This window comes from Protopterus annectens, chromosome 4.part0 (assembly GCF_019279795.1).
Source record: "Protopterus annectens isolate FY-2018-M chromosome 4.part0, PAN1.0, whole genome shotgun sequence".
Classification (NCBI taxonomy): Eukaryota; Metazoa; Chordata; order Ceratodontiformes; family Protopteridae; genus Protopterus; species Protopterus annectens.
Genome location: NC_056733.1, coordinates 703,593,386 through 703,613,824, shown reverse-complemented (window position 1 = coordinate 703,613,824; position 20,439 = coordinate 703,593,386). Strand labels below are relative to the sequence as shown.

General features: G+C 41.7%; 1 protein-coding gene across 1 annotated transcript in view; it reads left to right on the top strand.

The window, feature by feature from the left end:
* Positions 1-4,053: 4,053 nt before the first annotated feature.
* Positions 4,054-20,439, top strand: part of DDX51 (DEAD-box helicase 51) — a 523,171-nt gene continuing 506,785 nt past the window's right edge. Inside the window, exons 1-2 of the mRNA XM_044068677.1 lie at positions 4,054-4,164; positions 14,011-14,432. Coding sequence (XP_043924612.1) covers positions 4,142-4,164; positions 14,011-14,432 — 445 coding nt within the window. The 5' untranslated portion in view covers positions 4,054-4,141. The remainder of the gene's footprint in view (positions 4,165-14,010; positions 14,433-20,439) is intronic.

The window sequence follows — 20,439 nt, the reverse complement described above, 5'->3', positions numbered from 1 at the left end:
GGCTGTTATTGGTCAAACAGTATTGTGGTTTGCAGTAGTTAGACAAGAGAGGCCATAAACACTAGAGAAAGTACAGTTGTGTACACTTACCATAAATGTAGATGTTCGAGTGTATTCACTGTTGCAGTCATTACATTTGGGTTATCTGCTTGCAGTAGCCCTCATTCGGCCTGATTAACAAAGTCTTGGGTCCTACGTTGGTTGCTGTCTCTTCTTTTGTGTTGTCAGGGGTATAAAACATGCAGCCAACGTCATTACATCGTTTTTTTCTTGCCCCAGATGTCAGGTGCCCCCCTAATGGGGAAGCAATTACAGCTATAAATATACAAGGTTATACCTCAAACAAAAAAGCAAATACACCAAAAAGCTTAAGCATTGAAAAGGAGAGAAGAGGTATAGCCAAAAAAAGTCAGGGGGTTGGAGGGAGGGTGACCAGGCTACAACAGTGAATACACTCGAACATCTACATTTATGGGATGTGTACACAAATGTACTATGTTCTTCGTGTTTCACTGTTGCAGTCATTACATTTGGGTAGATTCCCAAAGCTAAGGATGGGAGGAGGACTTTAGATAGCATTAGGACCAGCTATAAGGTCCTGCAAAACTGCAGTGGCAAAGCCAGCTCTGGATTTAGAGAAAATTGGCAAATGGTAATGCTTGGTGAAAGTATGTACAGAACTCCAGGTAGCAGTTTCTAGGATATCTCTGGTAGGTACGCCTCTGAGAAAGGCTGTAGAGGTAGATGCAGTCCTGATTGAGTGGGGTCTGATTCCCTGTGGGTCAGGTTTTCCATGGTGCTTATAGCAGAAATGAATGCAATGGCTTATCCATTTGGAAATGGTTTGCTTTGAAATAGCCTTCCTCTCTGTCCCTGCAGCAATTGCCACCAGCAGTTGTTCAAATTTCCTTTGAGGTTTAGTCCTGTCCAAGTAGAATACAAGTTGTCTGTGCACATCTAAGGAGTGCAGTATCCATTCCCCTTTGTTCTGTGGATTGGAAAAGAAGGTCGGCAAATGAATGGACTGATTAAAGGCCACACTGGATACCACCTTTGGCATGAAAGAGGGATTGGTCCGGAGGGACACCCTGTCCGCATGAAAGATGATGATAGGCTCCACTGCCATAAAGGCCTTAATTCAGATATCCTTCTTGCTGAAGTGATGGCTAAAAGGGAAGCTGTTTTCCAAGAAAAGAATTTTAAATCTGTAGTAGCAGCTGGCTCGAAAGGAGGAATGGTGAGTTCTTCCAATACAAAGTTAAGGTCCCAGGCTTGAGTTGGAGCTGTCCTGGGTGGACTTCAATTTTTGGCCCCTCTGAGGAACTGCTTGAGCAGTGGATGACAGAAGAGGGGAGGTTCTGTGTTATGAGCTGAAATGGCTGAGGTGTGAATTTTTATTGAGGACAAAGACAGGCCCTTGTGAAGCAACTCAGTTAAGTATTGTAAAATCTGCGGTAAACTGCGCACTGCTGTGCTCATCCCTTGAGATTGGTTCCAGGCACAGAATCTTTTCCATTTTTCAGCATAAGATTTTCTAGAACTAGGCCTCCTTGTCTCTAAAATAACATCCATCACTGGTTTACTGAGGGATGGTAAAGAAGAGCTTACATAATTAGGCAGGCTGCTAGGTTCAGTGTTTGAAGCTGAGGGTGCAGAATCTGGTTCTCCTGCTGAGACAGCAGGGTAGGAATCTGAGGAAGGTGCCCTGGGGCCAACAGTGACACACTGCGCAGGAGGGGGTACCAGTGCTGGCGTGGCCAGGCTGGTGCTATCAAAATCATCCTTGGTTTGTCTTGTTTGATCTTTAGTAGTACTTTGGAGAGCAGAGGCAGAGGAGGAAAGGCATAAACTGAAGGACAGACCATCCACTTTCCAAGCTTGTCTGTGGGGGAGTCCTTGTGCAAAATTTTTCCAATTGATAGTTCTGGGGGGAGGCAAACAGGTCTATATCTGGGCTCCTCTATTTGCTTGTCAACATGTTGAAAATCCTTGGTTCCAATTTCCACTCATGTGGGTCCATGAGGTTTCTGCTTAGTCCGCCTGCCAGTGTATTTAGTTTTCCTGGCAGGAATTGAGCTTGTAGATGGTAGCTCAAGGCTGTATTCCACAATGCCATGGCTAGTCTGCAGAGGGGGTAAGAATGTGCACCTCCCTGCTTGTTTATGTACCACATAACAATGTTTGTCCGTCTTTACCATTAATTGTCCTAGAAGAATGAGGTCCTTGAAGGCTGTCGGGCATTCTGTACAGCTAACATTTCTTTATGATTGATGTCAAGGTGCATTTGAATTGGGTTCCATTTGTCCTGAATGCACTTCCCTGCCAGGTGCCCCCCCATGCATAGTCTGATGCGTCTGTTGTTAGGGTTTGGGTGGCAGGGGTTAGTGTGAATGGTAGTCCCTTGTTTTGGTGGCAGGCCTCTGCCCACCAAAGGAACTCTAGATGTACACAAGGAATGATAGGAATAATTGTTTCTATATCCTGAGAATGTTGACACCACAGGCTTTGTAGAGACCATTGTAGTTTCCTCATATGCAGTCTTGCATATGGAATTAGAAGAATACAGGAGGCCATGAACCCCAAGGCTTGTAGTATTTGCCTTGCAGATAGCAGAGTTTTTGTGGCCACTTGTTTGAAGTGGGTTGTCAAATGAATTTGTTTCTCTGGCGTGAGGAAAGCCATCTGGGAAGTTGTATTGAAGCTTGCTCCCAGGAATATAATTTGTTGACAGGGTACCAGGTGTGATTTCTTTTCGTTTATGGTGTACCCCAGACAAGTTAGCACCCTTTGTACAAAAGCCAGATGATTCAAAAGTATGTCCTGGTTTTCTGCCTGAAATAGACAATTGTCGAGGTATTGGTATATTTGAATATTTATTTGCCTGCAAAATGCAATGACTGGAGCTAGGCACTTTGTGAATACCCTGGGCACAGTAGATAAGCCAAAGGGCAGTGCAGAGAACTGATAGTGTGTGCAGCCTGCTTTGAAGCATACAGAACCAAATGTAATAAACGCTGATCCCCTGTGTCTTGACACGCCAACGACACTAACGGTCACAACAAAAACGGAAAAAACCTGATGAATAAAATCAAGAATTTATTATCCAAAAGTTAAGCGCTTTCACTCGCTGAACTGCGAGCTTCATCAGATTCATTTAAAAACAAAATTCATGTCTTATTACTTGAATGACACATACATGGTAACAAAAATCAAGACACAATTAAGCAAACTAAGCATTTTATACACTTTTTTCTTCACTGAAAAAACAGTTAAGTTTAAATAAAGATACACATTTCCCAACATTTGCTATAGCAGGCAAAATTATACCTCTCAACTGTCCAGATTTTTGTCTCATATTTGTGGTCTACTCCTCATAATCAGTTGGATAATAAGAGGACTGCAGTCGCCAAATAATGGCATACATTAAATTTAAGACTTCAAAGCCTTAAGAAAACGTATGTAAACACAAACCCTTTTACTTTAGCAACTTTCTAAGTTTACAACGGCAATAGTTAAAATATGTCCCTATTTTTGGTCCTTTCATTGCCCCGCATTTTGTCAGGCTTTGTCCAGATTTCCTATACTAAGAGATTGAGCTGTATAGGCAGGTTTTGTCTTTAAAGAATGATTGATTTTGACTCAAATTTTAGCTCTGTCCCGGTTAACCCCCCGCCCCCGAAACAAACAGTGAACTTTAGAGAAAAGGTGGTGAATCACACCCAACAAATGATGACAATAATTAAAGAAAAGTGGCCTTGACGGTAATCTCCAAGTGTAGTACCTAGCTAGCAGGAGTGATTGAGAGCTCTGAATCCTGCCGAAAAAGACAATAATCAAGCTCCATTCCCATTTCACGGCCTGACAACTGCTCTACTTCATATTTTATTTAGAAGTAAAGGATCGAGAAATATAATACAAAAAAATTCCTTTGGCTGAAACTAGGTCCCTTCAGTCAAGGGAATCTAGCCACAACCATTAGAAAGGTTGAATCAGGCGCAAATATATAACCCTGCCCCTTTGCCCGCCCCATGACATCATCTGTAACGTCACAGACTCCCTTCAGCCGAGGGAATCTAGCTGCGACCTTGCTGGTTCGGAAAGAAAATAATTGAAGTGCTCTTAGTGGGTTTAACTCGTTCTTATGGCGTTGTTTTGCGTAAATAGGTGAGATAACGTGCATACGTAATTCTTTCATGTGTGTTCTTACAGGAGTTCATGTAACATGCACAGCGTCTCACCTTTCCTTCTATTGATGTATGTTGTGTGTTTGCTGTAGAGTCCGCATAACTGGTTAGACACTATATTTTCTAAATGTTACGTGGTTGATGGTGTTGAATATCTTTCTGGTCTTCACACCAAGGCCTGACAGTCAATTTCTGACTCTGCATTGATAGTTGTGGTGTTTGCAGCTAAGAAGCATGGGATGAGCTGGTAAATTTTAGTTCATTGTAAAGGGTCCCTTTCGGCATTTACTTTGGCTTATAAGTCATAACTTTAAAAACAAACAAGCTAGCTGGCATACCGTGAAACGGCATAGCAAATATAGCAACTGCGGAAAGGACCTGAAGGATAATTTATTTAATATTACTTATGTTAGGGAGAGATCCCATCTTTATATTTTGACATACCCTTGGTTGTTAGTTGTGTTAAGTAGAAGAGTTCCTGACTACAATTACCACGTGATGATTGCAGGAGGGGGAACTATTAATCCAGATACCAAGGTCCCTGACTACGTTTAAGTTTAGTAGTGGAGTATTATTTTATAGGTTCATACTAGGCTATCTGCCCTGGGGCATTTATAAGCCTAGCCAGAATGTGTTTGGCTTTCGCCACCCATTTTAAATTTATTTTGCTATGCCCTTTTCGAGGTTAGTATACTGTGCCTCTGTCTAACAGTGACACAGAAGTGATACCCGGGGTAAACCTACGATCTCCCATCCACTCATCAAGATTCCTCTTGAAGAGAGTCAATGAGGGACTCTGCCTAACCTGGACTGGGATTTTATTCCAGAGTGAAGGGAGCCTCTGGGTTATGAATCTGCCCCTCCAGCATGTCCTATTTATTTCAGTGCTGAGGTTTAAGTCCCTCGCGGCGTGGCTTCGATGGGATGGGATTTTCTGAGGTGCAGCATGTCCATTAATTCGTTGGACATGGCTTTGCTCGCGTCAGGCACAGACGCCTCTCAGCAGGCGGTATGCCACTGAGTAGAGCTGGAGTTTCTTTAACTGGCAGCATACGGCATCTGTTTGAGCCTTAATCCTCTTGCTGAGGTACTTTTGGGGTCTTTCCAGTTGCTGCAGGTGTCTGGTAAGGTACATCAGGGCATTATACTCAATTATGGCCCTAATGAGGGATGAGTAAAGAGGCACGATGACCTCCCTTGATCTAGATGTGAATCCCTTCATGATTAGGTGGGCTATATAAAATGTTTTTCTAACCACTTTGGGTTGTCAAATGAGAGATTGCTATCAACTTGGGTCCCCAGGTCCCTAATTACTTCTTCTGTACTTAATGGATTACCACCTATGTGGTAATTTGTGGGCACTTTGTTTTTGCCAAAGGGGATGACTATACACTTTTTGGCATTTAGCTTGAGGCCATGGCTCTGGCACCAGTTGTCTGTTTCTATGAGGCCCTTTTGGAGGATGCTTGTGTCGGCTGGAGAGTCTATTATGGCGCCCAGTTTGCAGTCATCTGAACTTGGTCAGCCACAGTCCTTCCATGTTGGCCTGTACCTCCGAAATATATACCGAACACAAGGGTCCCAAGACTGAGCCTTGTGGGACGCCACTTGTAACTGGTTTGGTATGACATGCTCCAGCTATTTAACCATATATGGGTTCTGTCCTTGAGCCAGTTTGCAAAGTCCTCTAGAGTGACATAGTTTATATTTATTAAGCTGCTGCTTATCTTATAATAATGAGTGGGTATTGGTATCAAAGGGCTTTGCGAGGTCCAGGTAGGCTGTGTGGACCACCTTCCCCTTGTCAATGGCCTTGGTGACTGTTTCAAAGAAATCGACCAGGTTTAAGAGGCAGGATCTGCCCTTAACAAAGCCGAACTGGGTAGGATCCAGTGTCTGTAGGTCCCCAATATCTTTATTTATAAGGTCCATGATGATCCTTTCCATAGCTTTGCAGACCAAGCCAGTGAGACTTATGGGGCGATAGTTTCCAGGATCCGTTGAACCTGTCAGCTAGGATGTTGTCAATGTCTGTGGGTTTGGTGTATTTTTTGTCATTTTGGACTAATTCTGAGCATATCTGGGAATTCCCACCCAGGTTCCTAACATAACTAAAGAAAGCCTTGTGATTATCCTTAGTGTCCTGTGCAATTTTTCTCTCGAAGCTGGCCTTAGACGATTTTATGAGTGCCCGTAGTTTTTTGCTAATACTGATCAGAGATGCCTTCCCTTTTTGGGATTTTGCTCTGTCATGTAGTAGCTTCCTCCTTCTATTGTATAGTTTGTTTATGGCTGGGGTCCACCAGACAGGACGTCTGCCTTTGGAGGATTGGGTCTTGGTTTTATTTGGGATTGCATGATCCATGTATTCCTGAAGGTGTTCATAGAATGCGTTTATAAAGGATTTTGTGGTCTGGGCCGTATTATCCACAGGCCCGGGGGCTTTGAAGGATTCCACCTCGGTTTTGAAGAGTGTGAAATTTGCTTTAGAGAAGTTTTTCACTGTGTTTTTCTGGGCATGGGGTGGGGTCGGGATGTGAATATCCAGTGAGATTAGTTTATGGTCTCATCTTACCAGTGAGGGATGCACTTCTGGTCTGGAGCATAGAGTCCCCATGTTGGTGATGATCAGGTCCAGTATGTTTCCCCTCTTGTGGGAGTGGTAACAAGTTGTTCCATAGCATTTGAGTTTATAAATTCTAGGAACTTTTGGGCTAGGGTGTTGGAGCTAGAGTAATACTCCCAGTCTATGGTTGGGTAGTTGAAGTCTCCCAATATAATGGTGTTTGGAGAGACCTTCATATTTTCCAGTGTTCTCAGGAAGGCCGAGTGGGGTTCCTGGGTTTGGGAGGGTGGTCTGTAGCAGGCTATAAACTGGAAGGCAGTTTTACCCACTGTTAGTTGCACATGGATAGTCTCTGATGCTCGTGTTGTGCCACCAACCTGAGGGTGTGGTATATTTTTGTGAATATTGATACTCCCCCCTTTTTGTGTTTTGGTCCAAGTTTGCATGGTATGAGGTATAACCTGGTAATGCTGGGTTGCTCTCGAGAGCCTTGAACCAGGTTTCTGTTACTGCACAGATATCAATGTTCTCCATGCTAAGGAGAGTTTCGAGTGCATGCATCTTGAGGTTTTGCCTTCTACTGTTAGTTTCTTATCCCTTGTGATACCTATGGAGGTGGGTTTGTCTGTTGAGCCTTGCCTAAAAAAGGCACTATGGGGGTAGCAAGAGCCTTTGCCAATATCCAAAAGACCAGGCATTGTGGCTTGTCGAGCATGTCATCCCAGGCTGGCAGGCATTGGTTCCCCTTTGAATGACACCAATACTTAAGCCAATTGTTGAAATTGATAATCTTGTCATCATACTGTGGCATCATTCTTGGTGAGGGTAAGATGCTACTCAAGGTCAGTATATATTTATTTTATTTTACAATTTTTTACTGGGAAAGTCCGACTGGAGACAGGTCCAATTTCAGCGGAGGCCCGGGGAGAAAAGCTTCACATTACAATACAGTAGAAGGTGTGTACACACATCAGGACAACATGCTGGTGATTAACAAACATACATATAGCATATATACACACAACAGGACATCATGCTAGTGATCAACATTTCTTACAGTAGGCAATCAGAGGTACATTTTTTTATTTTGCAGTTATAAGTTTTATAAGGTAAATGTATACGGGTTTGGAAGCTTTCAGGGGAGAAACTGTTTATACATAGCTGTACCCTGACAAATTCTTTTGGTATGGATTAGCCTGGTGAGTAACTGCATGAGCATAGCCAGTTAACTTAGTGGGTTTTTCAGGAGTTTTTTGAATTGACTAAAGGAGGTGGTAGAAGTTATTTGGCTTGGTAGAGTGTTCCAAGTTTTTGGCATTGGTGTTGGCAAAGAGGGACTTACTAGCTTAGTTTTTATGTTTGATGAGAGTTATGAGGTTCTGGTTACTAGATCTTAAGTGTCTAGAGGGAATGTGGGGCTGAATTAGGTGTTGAAATGCTGGAGTTATCTCAGGAAGGTAGAGTTTGTGTGCTATAGAGAGTTGATTGAGTAGAAGTATATGAGGCATCTAAAACCAGTTGAGTTGATTAAGGGATAGACTGGTGGGATCTATATGAGGCTTCAGTAGCAAACTTGGCAATGTTGTAGCAAGATTCCATTTTATTTAGATCACTTTGGTGGAGATTGGTCAAGATGGGAGAGGCATAGAGGAGGGTGGATAGAAGATGGGTCCTTGCGATGGTTACTTTTGTGCGTTTTGTCATAAACTGTTCCTGTAGAGGAGACCAAGTTTATTATTAACTTTCTTAATGGTTTGTGCTATGTGGATGTCGAACCTCAGGTTATTGTCTATTTCTACACCTAGCAGTTTAGTGTGTGTGGTTGGATTGATTTGAATGTTTTTTTTGGAGCAAATGGTGAAATTATTATTTAGGGGAGGAGCTTTGCCAGGACTGAAAAGAATTTGTTTTGTTTTTTTTGGGATTAAGAAGAAGTTTGATGTTAGTGAACCAAGTTTCAGCTAGGGTAAAGTTATTTTGGGCAAGGGTTTGCAGTTCACTAAGGGTAGGGGCGGCACATATGAGGATAGTGTCATCTGCATATTATATTATCGAGGCAGTGGGAGAGGATGAAGAGATCTGATTTGTAAATAGAGAGAACAGCAATGGGTCAAGGATGGATCCTTGAGGGACTCCTATGGTTACTGGTAAAAGGGGGGACAATTGGTCCTGCCATAGGACTGCTTGCTGAAGGGCAGAGAAGTAGCTGTTGAACCATGATATAAAGGAGGGACTTGTATTTAGGGTGGATAGGGTATCAAGAAGCAGACTGTGGTTTACCATATCAAAGGCTTTTGATGGGTCTAAGAATATGGAAGAAACAAATAGACACTTGTTTCTGTGGTTGTTAAACTATGTTGGTGAATGATAGTAGTGTTGTCTTGGTGCTATGGGAAGGTCTAAAGCCATGCTGGGGTATGGAGAGTAGGTTGTTATTCTGGAGGTACTGTATTAGTTGATTATGAACAGCTCTTTCTAATATTTTGGATAAAGGTGATAGGTTTGCTATTGGGCAATAGTTGGCGAGCTCTGAGTTGCCTCCTTTGTGCGGTGGAATTGTATATGATGTTTTTCATGAGGTGGGAACTTTGCATTCTGAGAGAGATCTGTTTATGAGAATAGAGACAGGATAGGCTATAGCTTCAGCTGTGATCCGAAGGAAGTCTGCTGGCAGCTTATCAGCTGCTAGAGTGGTTGGTTTAAGTTTACCAAGGAGTTTAGATATTGATTTGGTGGATACAGAGTGGAGGTGAAAATTGGGGCTATTGTTTTGTATATTAGGGTGGGTTGGGGTAGTTATTGGTGTGGGGCTGCTAGTACTATTTTGGGCATTGGCAAGGGTCTGGACTGTTTCGGTAAATAATTTGTTAAACTGAGTAGGAATGTTTTCATGGTTTTTTGGAAGCACAGGGGTTGGAGTCATGGACTTTACTGGATGCAGTATACCATTTATTGAGGCCCAGAATTTTTGTGGGTTGTGAGCATATTTTTCTTGCATGCTTGTATAGTAGCTGGATTTGTCTAGTTTGATTTGTTTTTTGGCTTTAAGGAGCTCTACATAGTTTTGTCTCAAAGTAGTGGTTTTGTTTTTCTGATGTTGAATCATGGCCTTGTCCCTTTCTTTCATTATAGTTTTAGTATCTTTTCTTAGCCATGGGGCATAGTTACTTTTTATTCTAATTGTTCTAGGGGGTGCATGATGGTTTAAAATTTTTATGAAGGTTGTGCTAAAGTACTCGACGGCATTGTCTAGAGGTAGATGTTTTAGGGGGTGTCCAGTTACAGCTTGATGAGATCAGTAGCTATAAAGTTTTTTTGTTTCTAACTACTCTGAGGATAGGTTGGTTGATGGTTTGGGATCTGTTCCTAATTAGGTAGGTTGGATGATGGTTTGGGATCTGTTCCTAATTAGGTAGGTTGGATGATGGTCACTTAGGGTATCTGGAATACAACCAGATTGCTGTGCAAGAGCAGGGTCAGATACCAGGATCCAGTCTAATATGGACTGGCGTTTGGAAGTGTTGTCAATTTGAATGGGGGTGGTTATAGTTTGGGTAAACCTGTGGAGGTTTATGAAGGCTGAGGGGTTATGGCTGGAGCAGTAAAGCCAGTCAATACTGAAGTCTCCTAATAGCATGGTTTCATGTGGAAGGGAGTTGGAGGTCCAATTAAGCAGGCTTTCCATTACAGTGATGTTATTGCCTGGTGGTATATAGCCACCTGCAATAATTATGTTTGTTGGAACTTATTTTTAATTTGGCAAGGATTAGTTCTACATCTTTGAATTCATAAGTATTGTAATCTAGTTGTTCTAAAGCAAGATGATATTTGAGTAATATTGCAACACCTCTGCCCTTTTTTTCTGATCTGTGTCTTCGGATAATGTTGTAACCCGGGGCAGTAATCTCATTGTGATGATGTGGTTTGAGCCATTTTTCAGACAGCAATATCTTGTTTGTATAGAGCTAGTAAGGCATGAAGGTCATGAATTTTGTTAAGTATACTTCTTACATTAATGTTTAAGAAGAGGAGAGCTGAGGTAGGTCTGTGGTGTAGGGGATTTAGCTGATTAAGTTTGGGCTGATTGATGTTTTGGGTCCTGGATTAGGATGTATTTCACCACTGCAAGTGAGTTTATGGAGTAGGTGTAGATAGAGTTTGGTCAATTTGTGAATTATTTTATTGTCTTTGCTGTATGTTGAGGTTTGAGAGTTATTTGTTAGATGAAATGATACTACCTTTTCTGCATGTTATATAAAACCATTTTCAGTGTACCAGGTATTAGTTAAGGTAAGGTTGTTTAATGTAACAGGTGTCAGAGAAGGGCCTTGGCAATGACAACAAATTCATAACCACCTTCAAATTAACTATTTATTTATTTTATTTCTCATTTGTTGACCAGGTTTATCCAACTGAGATGATCGCCCTTTTTCAGCTGAGGCCAGGGTTGCCAGATTTCCAGCCGCCCCAGGTAGGGACAAAAAAAAAAAGGTCTTTCACGGCAAAAGCTCTCCACATTAAAGAACAGTAGCTCAGTAGCTCTGCACTAAACACGGTGCTTCTCGTGTTTAATGCATTGCAGTTCCGCATTCAACACAAGTAGCTCCGTGTTTAGCGATTTTTGATTGGCCGGTATACCGGCATATGGGCCAATCAAAATTGCAACACGGAGCTTCTGTGTTTAATGCGAACACAAGAAGCTCCGTGTTTAGCAATTTTTGATTGGCCCGTATGCCAGGTATACGGGACAATCAAAAAAAAAAAAAAAAACACAAACAAAGCGGAGGTTGGCCGGGATTTAAACCGGCATGGCGGGACTCTGGATCAGGCTGCTGATCTCGGGACAGTCCCACCCAAATAGGGACATCTGGCAACCCTGGCTAAGGCCCAGGGAGAAAAGCTCCACAGATTTGCAATAAGTAATACAATTTAAAAAAATTATTAAGAACATTTCAAATCGCAACAATCAAATCATAAACTATATATCAGCAAGCATATGTTGAAAATAGATCTATTACTACCTGTTACATGATGTTCTATAACAATATAATAACAACTATGAATGGAAAATTGTGATGTGATTTATGTAGATTTAACTTCAGCATTTGACAGGGTCATACACAAAACACTGATCAATAAGTTAGTACAACCAGGTATTGATGTACTGTTGATAAGATGGATAGCTGCATGGCTTACAAATAGGCCATGGCAAGTATCACACACCAACTGGACAGGTGAAATCCTTGGTTACAGTCAAGGTGTCCCACAGGGCTCTGTCCTAGACCCTTACTTGTTTAAACTGTATCTTTCAGACCTAACTTTTTCATCTGACGTGTTCTACAGTCGATATGCTGATGATCTGAAATTGGATAACCTGATTACAAGTGTGACAGATAAGGCATGTTTGCAAAATAATTTGATTAAATTGACTATTTGGGCACAGGAGAATAATGTGTTGATAAATACATCATAAACTAAGCATATGAGATTTGGGAGACATAAACTGAAATGTGAATATACAGCATACAGTGATTGCAACTGTAGACTCATTTAAGGACCTGGCTATATGGGTAGATTCAGCTATGAGTTTTTCTAATCATATCCGCTAATTGGTTAATGATAGTTATAGAACTATAGGTTGTATAAAAATATTTATAAAGTCTAGGAAATCAAACATAATGAAGTCATTGTTTGTTAGTTACATTAGACCCAAACTTGAGTATGGAATAACAATATGGAAACCCTATAAGAACACAAGCATGAATAAACTGGAAAGAGTACAGCGAAAATATACCATGGGCACCCATGGATGGGAAAATCGAAGTTATTATGAAAGACTAAAATGTCTGAACTTGTACAGTGTCTGTTAAGAGATGTTTAAGAAGAGATCTTATTCGGGTATATAGGGCATTTAGGGACAACTCCCTCTGGGAATGTTTTGGGTTATCAAAAAGTACTAGAGAATCATCAGGTAACCTATGTAGAAGATTCTATAGGAATGAGGTGTACTAACTGGTTCTCTGACAGAGTAGTTGATGCTTGGAACAGACTACCAAATTACATTAAAGCGAGTACTAGTTTAGATATTTTTAAGAGCAGTCTGGACATGTGGAATATGGGAACAAGTGTTTTGGTATATTGGCAAGCTAGAAGGGCATTGATGCCCTTGCTTGAAACATTTGTATGTGTGTATGTATGTATGTATAAAAGTTAATTACAGAGTGAAGTTGCCATTTAATATAATTTAAGTATAGAAATAAAATGAGCAAACAAAAGAACTGAAGACAGAAGAGGGTAGTCCGTAAGCTATACTAAGAAAGGCAGATATATTAAGGTGGTTGGGTACAGTGGCAAGACCAGTGACTTTTCAGGCATTCTTTGGTGACTGTTTTAAATTTTCAGTTTTTTGAGAGACCTAATTTCCAATGGCAGTTTACAGGTAATAGAAGTGCCAAAAAGGAGGTGTCCTATTTCAGAGCCCTGGAGGACTCTGCTAGTTACCTTTATACTTTCAGATGAGGCGGCACCTGCCACATGAACTATGTGGGTTCTACCTTTTGCCTAGTTTGCTATCCATCTTGCCACATAATCTGTTTAAGTGTGCTTCCTGCATGGAATATGGTATCAAATGCTTTGGCTAGGTCAAGACATGTTGTGTGTGTGAACAACATGACTGTTGTCAACATCCTATGTGACCATCTTGAAAATGTTAACTAGATCTAATAGCCAGGATCTCCCTCTGACAAAGCAGAATTGTTGAAGGTCTAGCCTAATAAGATTTTTGTATATCATGATTGATGAGGCCAGTTATATGTTTATATCCTTACAGGTAAGACTCATAAGGCTGATGTGTCCGTAATTACTGGGGTCTGTGATAGAGCCAACCTTACAGATGGGTATCACCAGTGCAGTGCTCCATAGATCGGGAACAAATTATGTGCCTGTATGTTAACATACCTTTCCTTTCCTCAAATTGTTTAAACATCCAGATATGTTGTCAGTTGGAAGTAGTTTTTGGTCTTTGATAGCATTCAGAGTTGAGAGAGATGCTTGTGGATGCATTGTGCTGTAAACTCGTTTGCTAGAATATTACTGATTTTTAGTGTAGCATATTTCGTCTTGGAGAATGTTTAATCCAGTAACATCTTGGGGAAGAGGAAGCAATGGAACTGTCTTCAGTGAAGTGTTATTAACCCTTTTCTGTACTTGGTCACACATGTTTTTTATTTTCTCACAAATTTTCTGTTTGGTTAACTGTAGGTATTTGGGAGATGAAGAAAATTACAGTACAGCTTCAGAACGATCACAGATCTTGCTGCAGAAGTTACACGAGAAGGCAAAGACAAGGGAACAGCAAGCCACAGTAAAAAAAGATTCATTGCAATCTAAAAGGAAAGGACCAAAGCATGATAGGGTCTGCCCAGGGAGCAGTTTCCATTCAGAGAGTCCTCCAAGGACTGAAAATAAGAAGAGAGAGTCTGAACAAAAGGACAGCTTAAGTGCAAAAATACCCAGAAGGAGAAAAGTTAGTTCATTTGATGATTCTGAATCACTTGCAGGATTAAAACAAGACATTAACACATCCAGTGGAATTAACCAATCGGATAGCGAGTTTACAGTAAAGCAACATAAGACAGAAAAAGGCAGAAGAGTGTCTACAGGTTTACAGAACAATGGGGAAGGTATTGTATGCTGTTTTGTTTACAAAGCTCGTTAAGTATTTGCTTGGTCAGAAATCCTCCTGTAGCATCTGTCAGCATGTTCTGAAACAAAGCATTGCCTTGTACTCCATGTTAGATTGGGCTAAAAAGCAGTTGGATGAGATCATCTGACAAGAGTACTACTTTCTAACTTAAAAGTGAGTGTGGGGTGTAAAACAAATTGGTGAAGTTATATAAGCCACAAATCTGCTTTATATCTTTGGTGACAAGCAGGTAGGAGAGGTGAGGTGACTTGTGTAGTTATCTGGTCCTAGTTTTCAAGTTATTTGGGTTTGACTTTTAACTCTCAACCCTGGCACAAATCTTTTAATGTGCCTTTAACTGTCAACCCTGGCACAAATCTTTTAACGTGCCTTTAACTGATGTCAAGAGCTTGATAAATGAAAGAAAACTGGAATGTAAATTAGCATGCCTAACAGGCTTAAGTCTGTGTGACTTTAGAAGAAACACAAACCCTTAAAAAATTACCATTTGTTTAATGTGTGTCCACTTTTCATTGCCTTTTCAGTTACTCCAGATTCTGCCTACTTTTTATGGGGTTATAAACACTGTACCTATTCACCAGCCTTCTGCTGTGAATTACTTTTCAAAACTTCCTACAGCTTCAGAGACCATTAATCATGCTAGTCTGTTCTTCATGTTTGGAATTCGGGGACTTTACATGCATGATCCCTTCCCATGTGGTCTTTGGCTATGATAGTGTGTCAGTAATGTACCAGGATTTGTTTCTTGGGAGGAAGATAAAGCATTCCTCCCCCCTTTATTTTATTTTATTTATTCGACTGTTCAGAGTCTGAGTATGCTACAGTGTACTGAAGCATAATGTAGCAGTACAGATTAAGTGGAATCACTGGGTACTCTGTGCTAGTGGTGAGCAATTTCTCTCTACTCTGATATGGTGGCTGTGGAGATGTTATGCAGTTGATTGGACAAGCATGCCATTCCAAGATTACTCTCTGCACTGTTGTTCAGTCCTTCTGAATTACAGTTCACATTTTAGTTTTCTAGTAAAACGTTTATCCTTTTAATTGTTTAATTTTTATGTAGTAGTTGACACAGTAAGCCGTTAGCTTTCATATCTGGTCTCACTCATTTTATGTGGGTTTCATTTTATGGTCAACTGAAAAAATGCTTTTTTGTGGTGTATAGCCCAGAGGTGGAAGATGAAGTACTGTCTTTTTTGAAGTCCTTCCATCTATGAAAATTAATGAGTGTGGTGACTACAGATTATCAGACAGTCTTGCTGAAGTCTCATTTCTTTAGTTATTGTGATGTAGAATATCTGGTTGTCAAGCATGCAACACGTTCCCGTCCTGTGATGTAGAATATCTGGTTGTCAAGCATGCAACACGTTCCCGTCCTGTGATGTAGAATATCTGGTCGTCAAGCATGCAACACGTTCCCGTCCTGTGATGTAGAATATCTGGTTGTCAAGCATGCAACACGTTCCCGTCCTGTGATGTAGAATATCTGGTTGTCAAGCATGCGACACGTTGCTGTCCTGTGATGTAGAATATCTGGTTGTCAAGCATGCGACACGTTGCTGTCCTGTGATGTAGAATATCTGGTTGTCAAGCATGCGACACGTTGCTGTCCTGTTGTAGTTGATCTACTCTGAGTCTGCTCACTGATGTGTTCTGTGGGTTAATGTGATCTTCCCTGCAAGATGGCTAACTTTTTTTTCTTACAGGAGTTCATTTCTTCTTACTGTAAGTGGAGGTCATTAACTAGTGTTTAATTTAGTTTCAATGCTACTGCAATATATAACATACTACTAGGGACTGAAAATAATGGGTCTTGATACTTCTAACCAGTGTGACCTCTGCTACAGTTCTGAAATGCTGCACTTTTCAGATTTGCATTGAAGCATCAAAATTAATTTTACTGACTACCAGTGTAGTGATCATAGGTTCCCATTTTCCTGTCTGACTTTGGCATGTTAAATGTAAATGTAGTTAAACTGTTGCTGCAGGCAGGGCTGCACCCCACGATATGTGGACAGTGACCCACATCCCTGATCTTTTTGTAGTGGTTGTTTTGACTGAATCACGTTTTGCTGAATCTCAACTGAATTAACACATTTGACTGAAACCTTATTTGACCAGATCATGACTAAATGAAAATCATGAAGTAAAGAAGCAGTGATTCACTCTCCCCGGGATTCATTAAAGAAAAATCTACATGCAGGAACAGTGTAGCAGTTACTGCATGGAAGATGGCCGACGAGCGATCCAAGAACACCAGTTCCTGATCTGCACAAGCCTGCCTACACTGTTCCTGCATGGAGATCCGTACTGAATGCTAATTACCTCATTTGCAGGTGAAAACAATGCAAATGAGGTAAAATAGAGATTCTGCAAGCAGGCAGGTCTCCATGCAGGGACAGTGTTAGTTGCAGAAATGTATTTGACTAGTAGCCGAATACGTTTCTGCAAATAAAACGGAGGTCTGACAGCTCATAGAAGAGCATGTATTAAGTACATTAGGCATGCCAATGGCTAAATATATAGCCATTGGCACTGCCAAATATAAAAAAATATTTTTTATCTAATTTCGGCCGGTTAAGCACAGCACCGTGCAAAATGGAGGGTTCCGAAAAAATAAAATTAAAAGTAGATGAAGTTAAAAAATCTGCATTTGGTCATTATAGTCAATGGCATGCAGAATGTAAACTGACAGGAACACTGGTTGCAGTAACTAAGGGCTAAGGCAGTGGGGTATGCAAATGGAGGGTAATGTACCTGAATCACAAACTTCTTCTAAATGCCACACTGCTCCTAACTGTGTAGGTGGTATAGCACAATCGAGTAAGAATAGAGAGCATCAGACATGAAAGGGGGGATTTCATGGTTCCTGTAAGCACATTGGAGCTCCGCGCAAACAGGAGGCGTGGAGCTAAGCTTAGCTGAACAGTGGGGCGTGACTCATAAGCGTGTTCACGGCCAGGGGAGGGTCAAATGATACTAAGCATTGTTTCCACTAGCTAAACGGGTTTGTGCGGAGCGCAACAGGACTTAAACTGGGAGGAAATAGAAAAAAAATTAAAGGAAACAACCCCTCAGTTATGTAGTTGGCAGGTGGAATATATCACAGGCAGCCAATCCCACAGGCACCATTCACAGGATACCACTATAAACTGTTATAATACCCCAATACTCTCGCAACTCATAATCCCCTATAAAAATCTCAACTCTCTCCGCTCTTCCAGTAAACTCCTGACAAGTTCAATAAAATCAAATAATAATGCTGGTGACTCTCTATTTACTAATGCTGTAGAGACAAAATGGAATTTGTTACCTACTAACATAACAAAGATTACATCATTGCCTCTTTTCAAACAAAATATTAAACTGCATTTCCAAAATCACTGGCTTTGTTTTTGTAGTAAACCTGATTAGCTTTTCACTATTACTAACTAAATAAAACTATCTCTCTTACTCCTTGTTGCTCTTCTCACTATTTGTCTTTCTCTTCTCCCCCCACCACTTCTCTACCTGTTATCGGCATTACTTGCTCTTTTTTTCTCCACATTTAATCCCTATCTTTTCCCCTACTTTCTTTTCACTCTACTTTCCTTACCTATATTCCTTTGTTTACTATATCTAATAAGTTTTTTTCAACTTGTAAAATGTGATTTAGACTGTATTGTGTGTCATACTAATTAACTCCTGTAGTAGTACTTTACATTGAAGGGTTTACTAGTTTTTGTTTTTTGCAAACCCTATTACTAACTCTATTATTATTATTATTATATTTTTTGTATGATAGTTTTTCTGTATGTATCTTACTCTGTGGAGTTTTTCTCCCCGGGCCGCTACTGAAAATGTAAATTTCTCCAGCTAGACTAGCCCGGTCAACAAATGTAAAATAAAATAAATAAATAAATAATTAGCACCATAGGTGAGCACTTGCTGGGAATTTTAACTCTCAAAAATGTTAAGGGCTGCAATTGCTCTGATACACCAATATGTGGAAGAGGCTGAGAGCGGTGAGGAGGAGGACAATGCTGACAACCACCTCAGGCCGCGGAGGAGGAGGAGAGTGTTCAGACCCAGGGTACCCTACCAGGGGCTAAATGAGCTTGAAATAGAGTAATATAGGGTGGGCAGGGACATACTACAGCAAATCATTGAGCTGTGCCGGCCTTGCCTCGGATCAAGAGCCAACAGAGGGGAGCCCATCCCAGTTGACACTAAGGTATGTGTAGCCTTAAGAATACTAGCTACAGGTACTTTCCAAAGACCAATTGGGGATATCATGGGGGTCTCACAGGCATCTGCATTCAGAGTACTCCACCAGTTCTTGGATGCATGCTACTGCATGCCGGTGAGCACATTTATTTCCCTCACACCCCTGAGGAGAGGGCCAGCACTGTGCATCTCTTCTACCATGTAGCAGACTACCCAGAGGTATTGGGTGCCATAGACTGCACGTACATCCATATCAAATCAAAGCACTACTTGGTGACCATGGTAGGGTCTGCATAAACTGCAAGGGCTGTCACTCTAACTGCCAGGCTGTGTGCGATGCCCAGTGTATAATGTGTGTGCTGGCAGCCCTGGTAATTATCACGACTCGCACATCTGGCATGCCTCACAGCTGTACCAGGCATTTGCCAGGGACGACATCCTGTATGGCCATCTTGTGAGGGATGCTGGCTATGCACTGGAACTGTGGATAATGACTCCCATCAGAAGTGCGCACACACACACACACACACACACACTGAAGAACGCCGTAATGAGGCACACTCGCAAACCAGGGTCATTATAGAACATGTGTTTGGGATGCTCAAGTCATGGTGCTGCTGCCTTGATATATCTGGTGGAGCCCTGCAGTATGCCCCAACCACATGTGCCCATATGTTCATTGTAAGTGCCATGCTTCACAGTATGATTCTGCGGAACCAGCTGCAGCAGGATCAGCATGGGGAAGGGCCACACAGACCCCCACCATTGCCAAGGTCCCCACAGGCACAGAGGGACTTGGAGGAGGAACCTCCTGAGCTTGCACTTGTAGGCAGAAGGAGGTGTGCCCAGTATGCCCAGGCCTTGGCAAAGAGACAACGCATAGCACACACACTGACACTGTAAGGGCCCAGGGACTGACACCTCTCTCCAACTCCCACATATAGAAAAATGGATGCCACACACACACACTACACAACCTGTTACCCACCTTATATAGGCTATGTACTGTATGCATCCAACATATGCAGCCCTCAAGCACAGTCCTCACCTCTGCTGCAGGCACAAGGTAAGTGTGTTTTCTTAACAATAACTGCATGGATTACTATGTTTTCTTACCATACCTATGGTATTGCAGCATGGATGCAAGGGACTGGGGTGGGCTACTGGGATAGCAGCATACAAGTGACAACAATATAGGACACCAGGAAGTGTTTGGCCAAGACTGCCAGTACCACACAATGCAGTAGTACCCAAGGCGAGAAATACCACTGCAGTATATCTGGTGGGGCAGGTAGCTGGGGGTCATAGGCCACAGGCATGGGTGGCACTGTGGGAGTCCCTTACACAACCCACACAGACTCACCCAGCAAGTCAGCTGTAGAAAACCGTAAAAAATGTCTGGCACAGGCTCACAAATGGCAACAATTATGACACACACCCATACAGACTTACACAGTGATAGCACAGCAGGTTCTGCAGTTGCAGTAAGGCTCTGAAGGGCAAGAAGTCTGAAACTCACATGTATGCCAACACAGTCTGACTCCATTCTCTGTACTAATATGCCTGTAGTCTACAAGATGGGGCATGATATTATGGGAAATGGCAACAAAATGTAAAGCAAATATCAGCACAGTCTCTGCAAATGTGTACAGTTGAGAGGTGCCACCCCCATACAAAAGCAGTAACATATATGTCTGCTGGGAAAGAACAGTACAGCACACATTATAAGTGTTGTCACAATCAACATGATAAGCTGTGCCATGATAACACAATTGCTG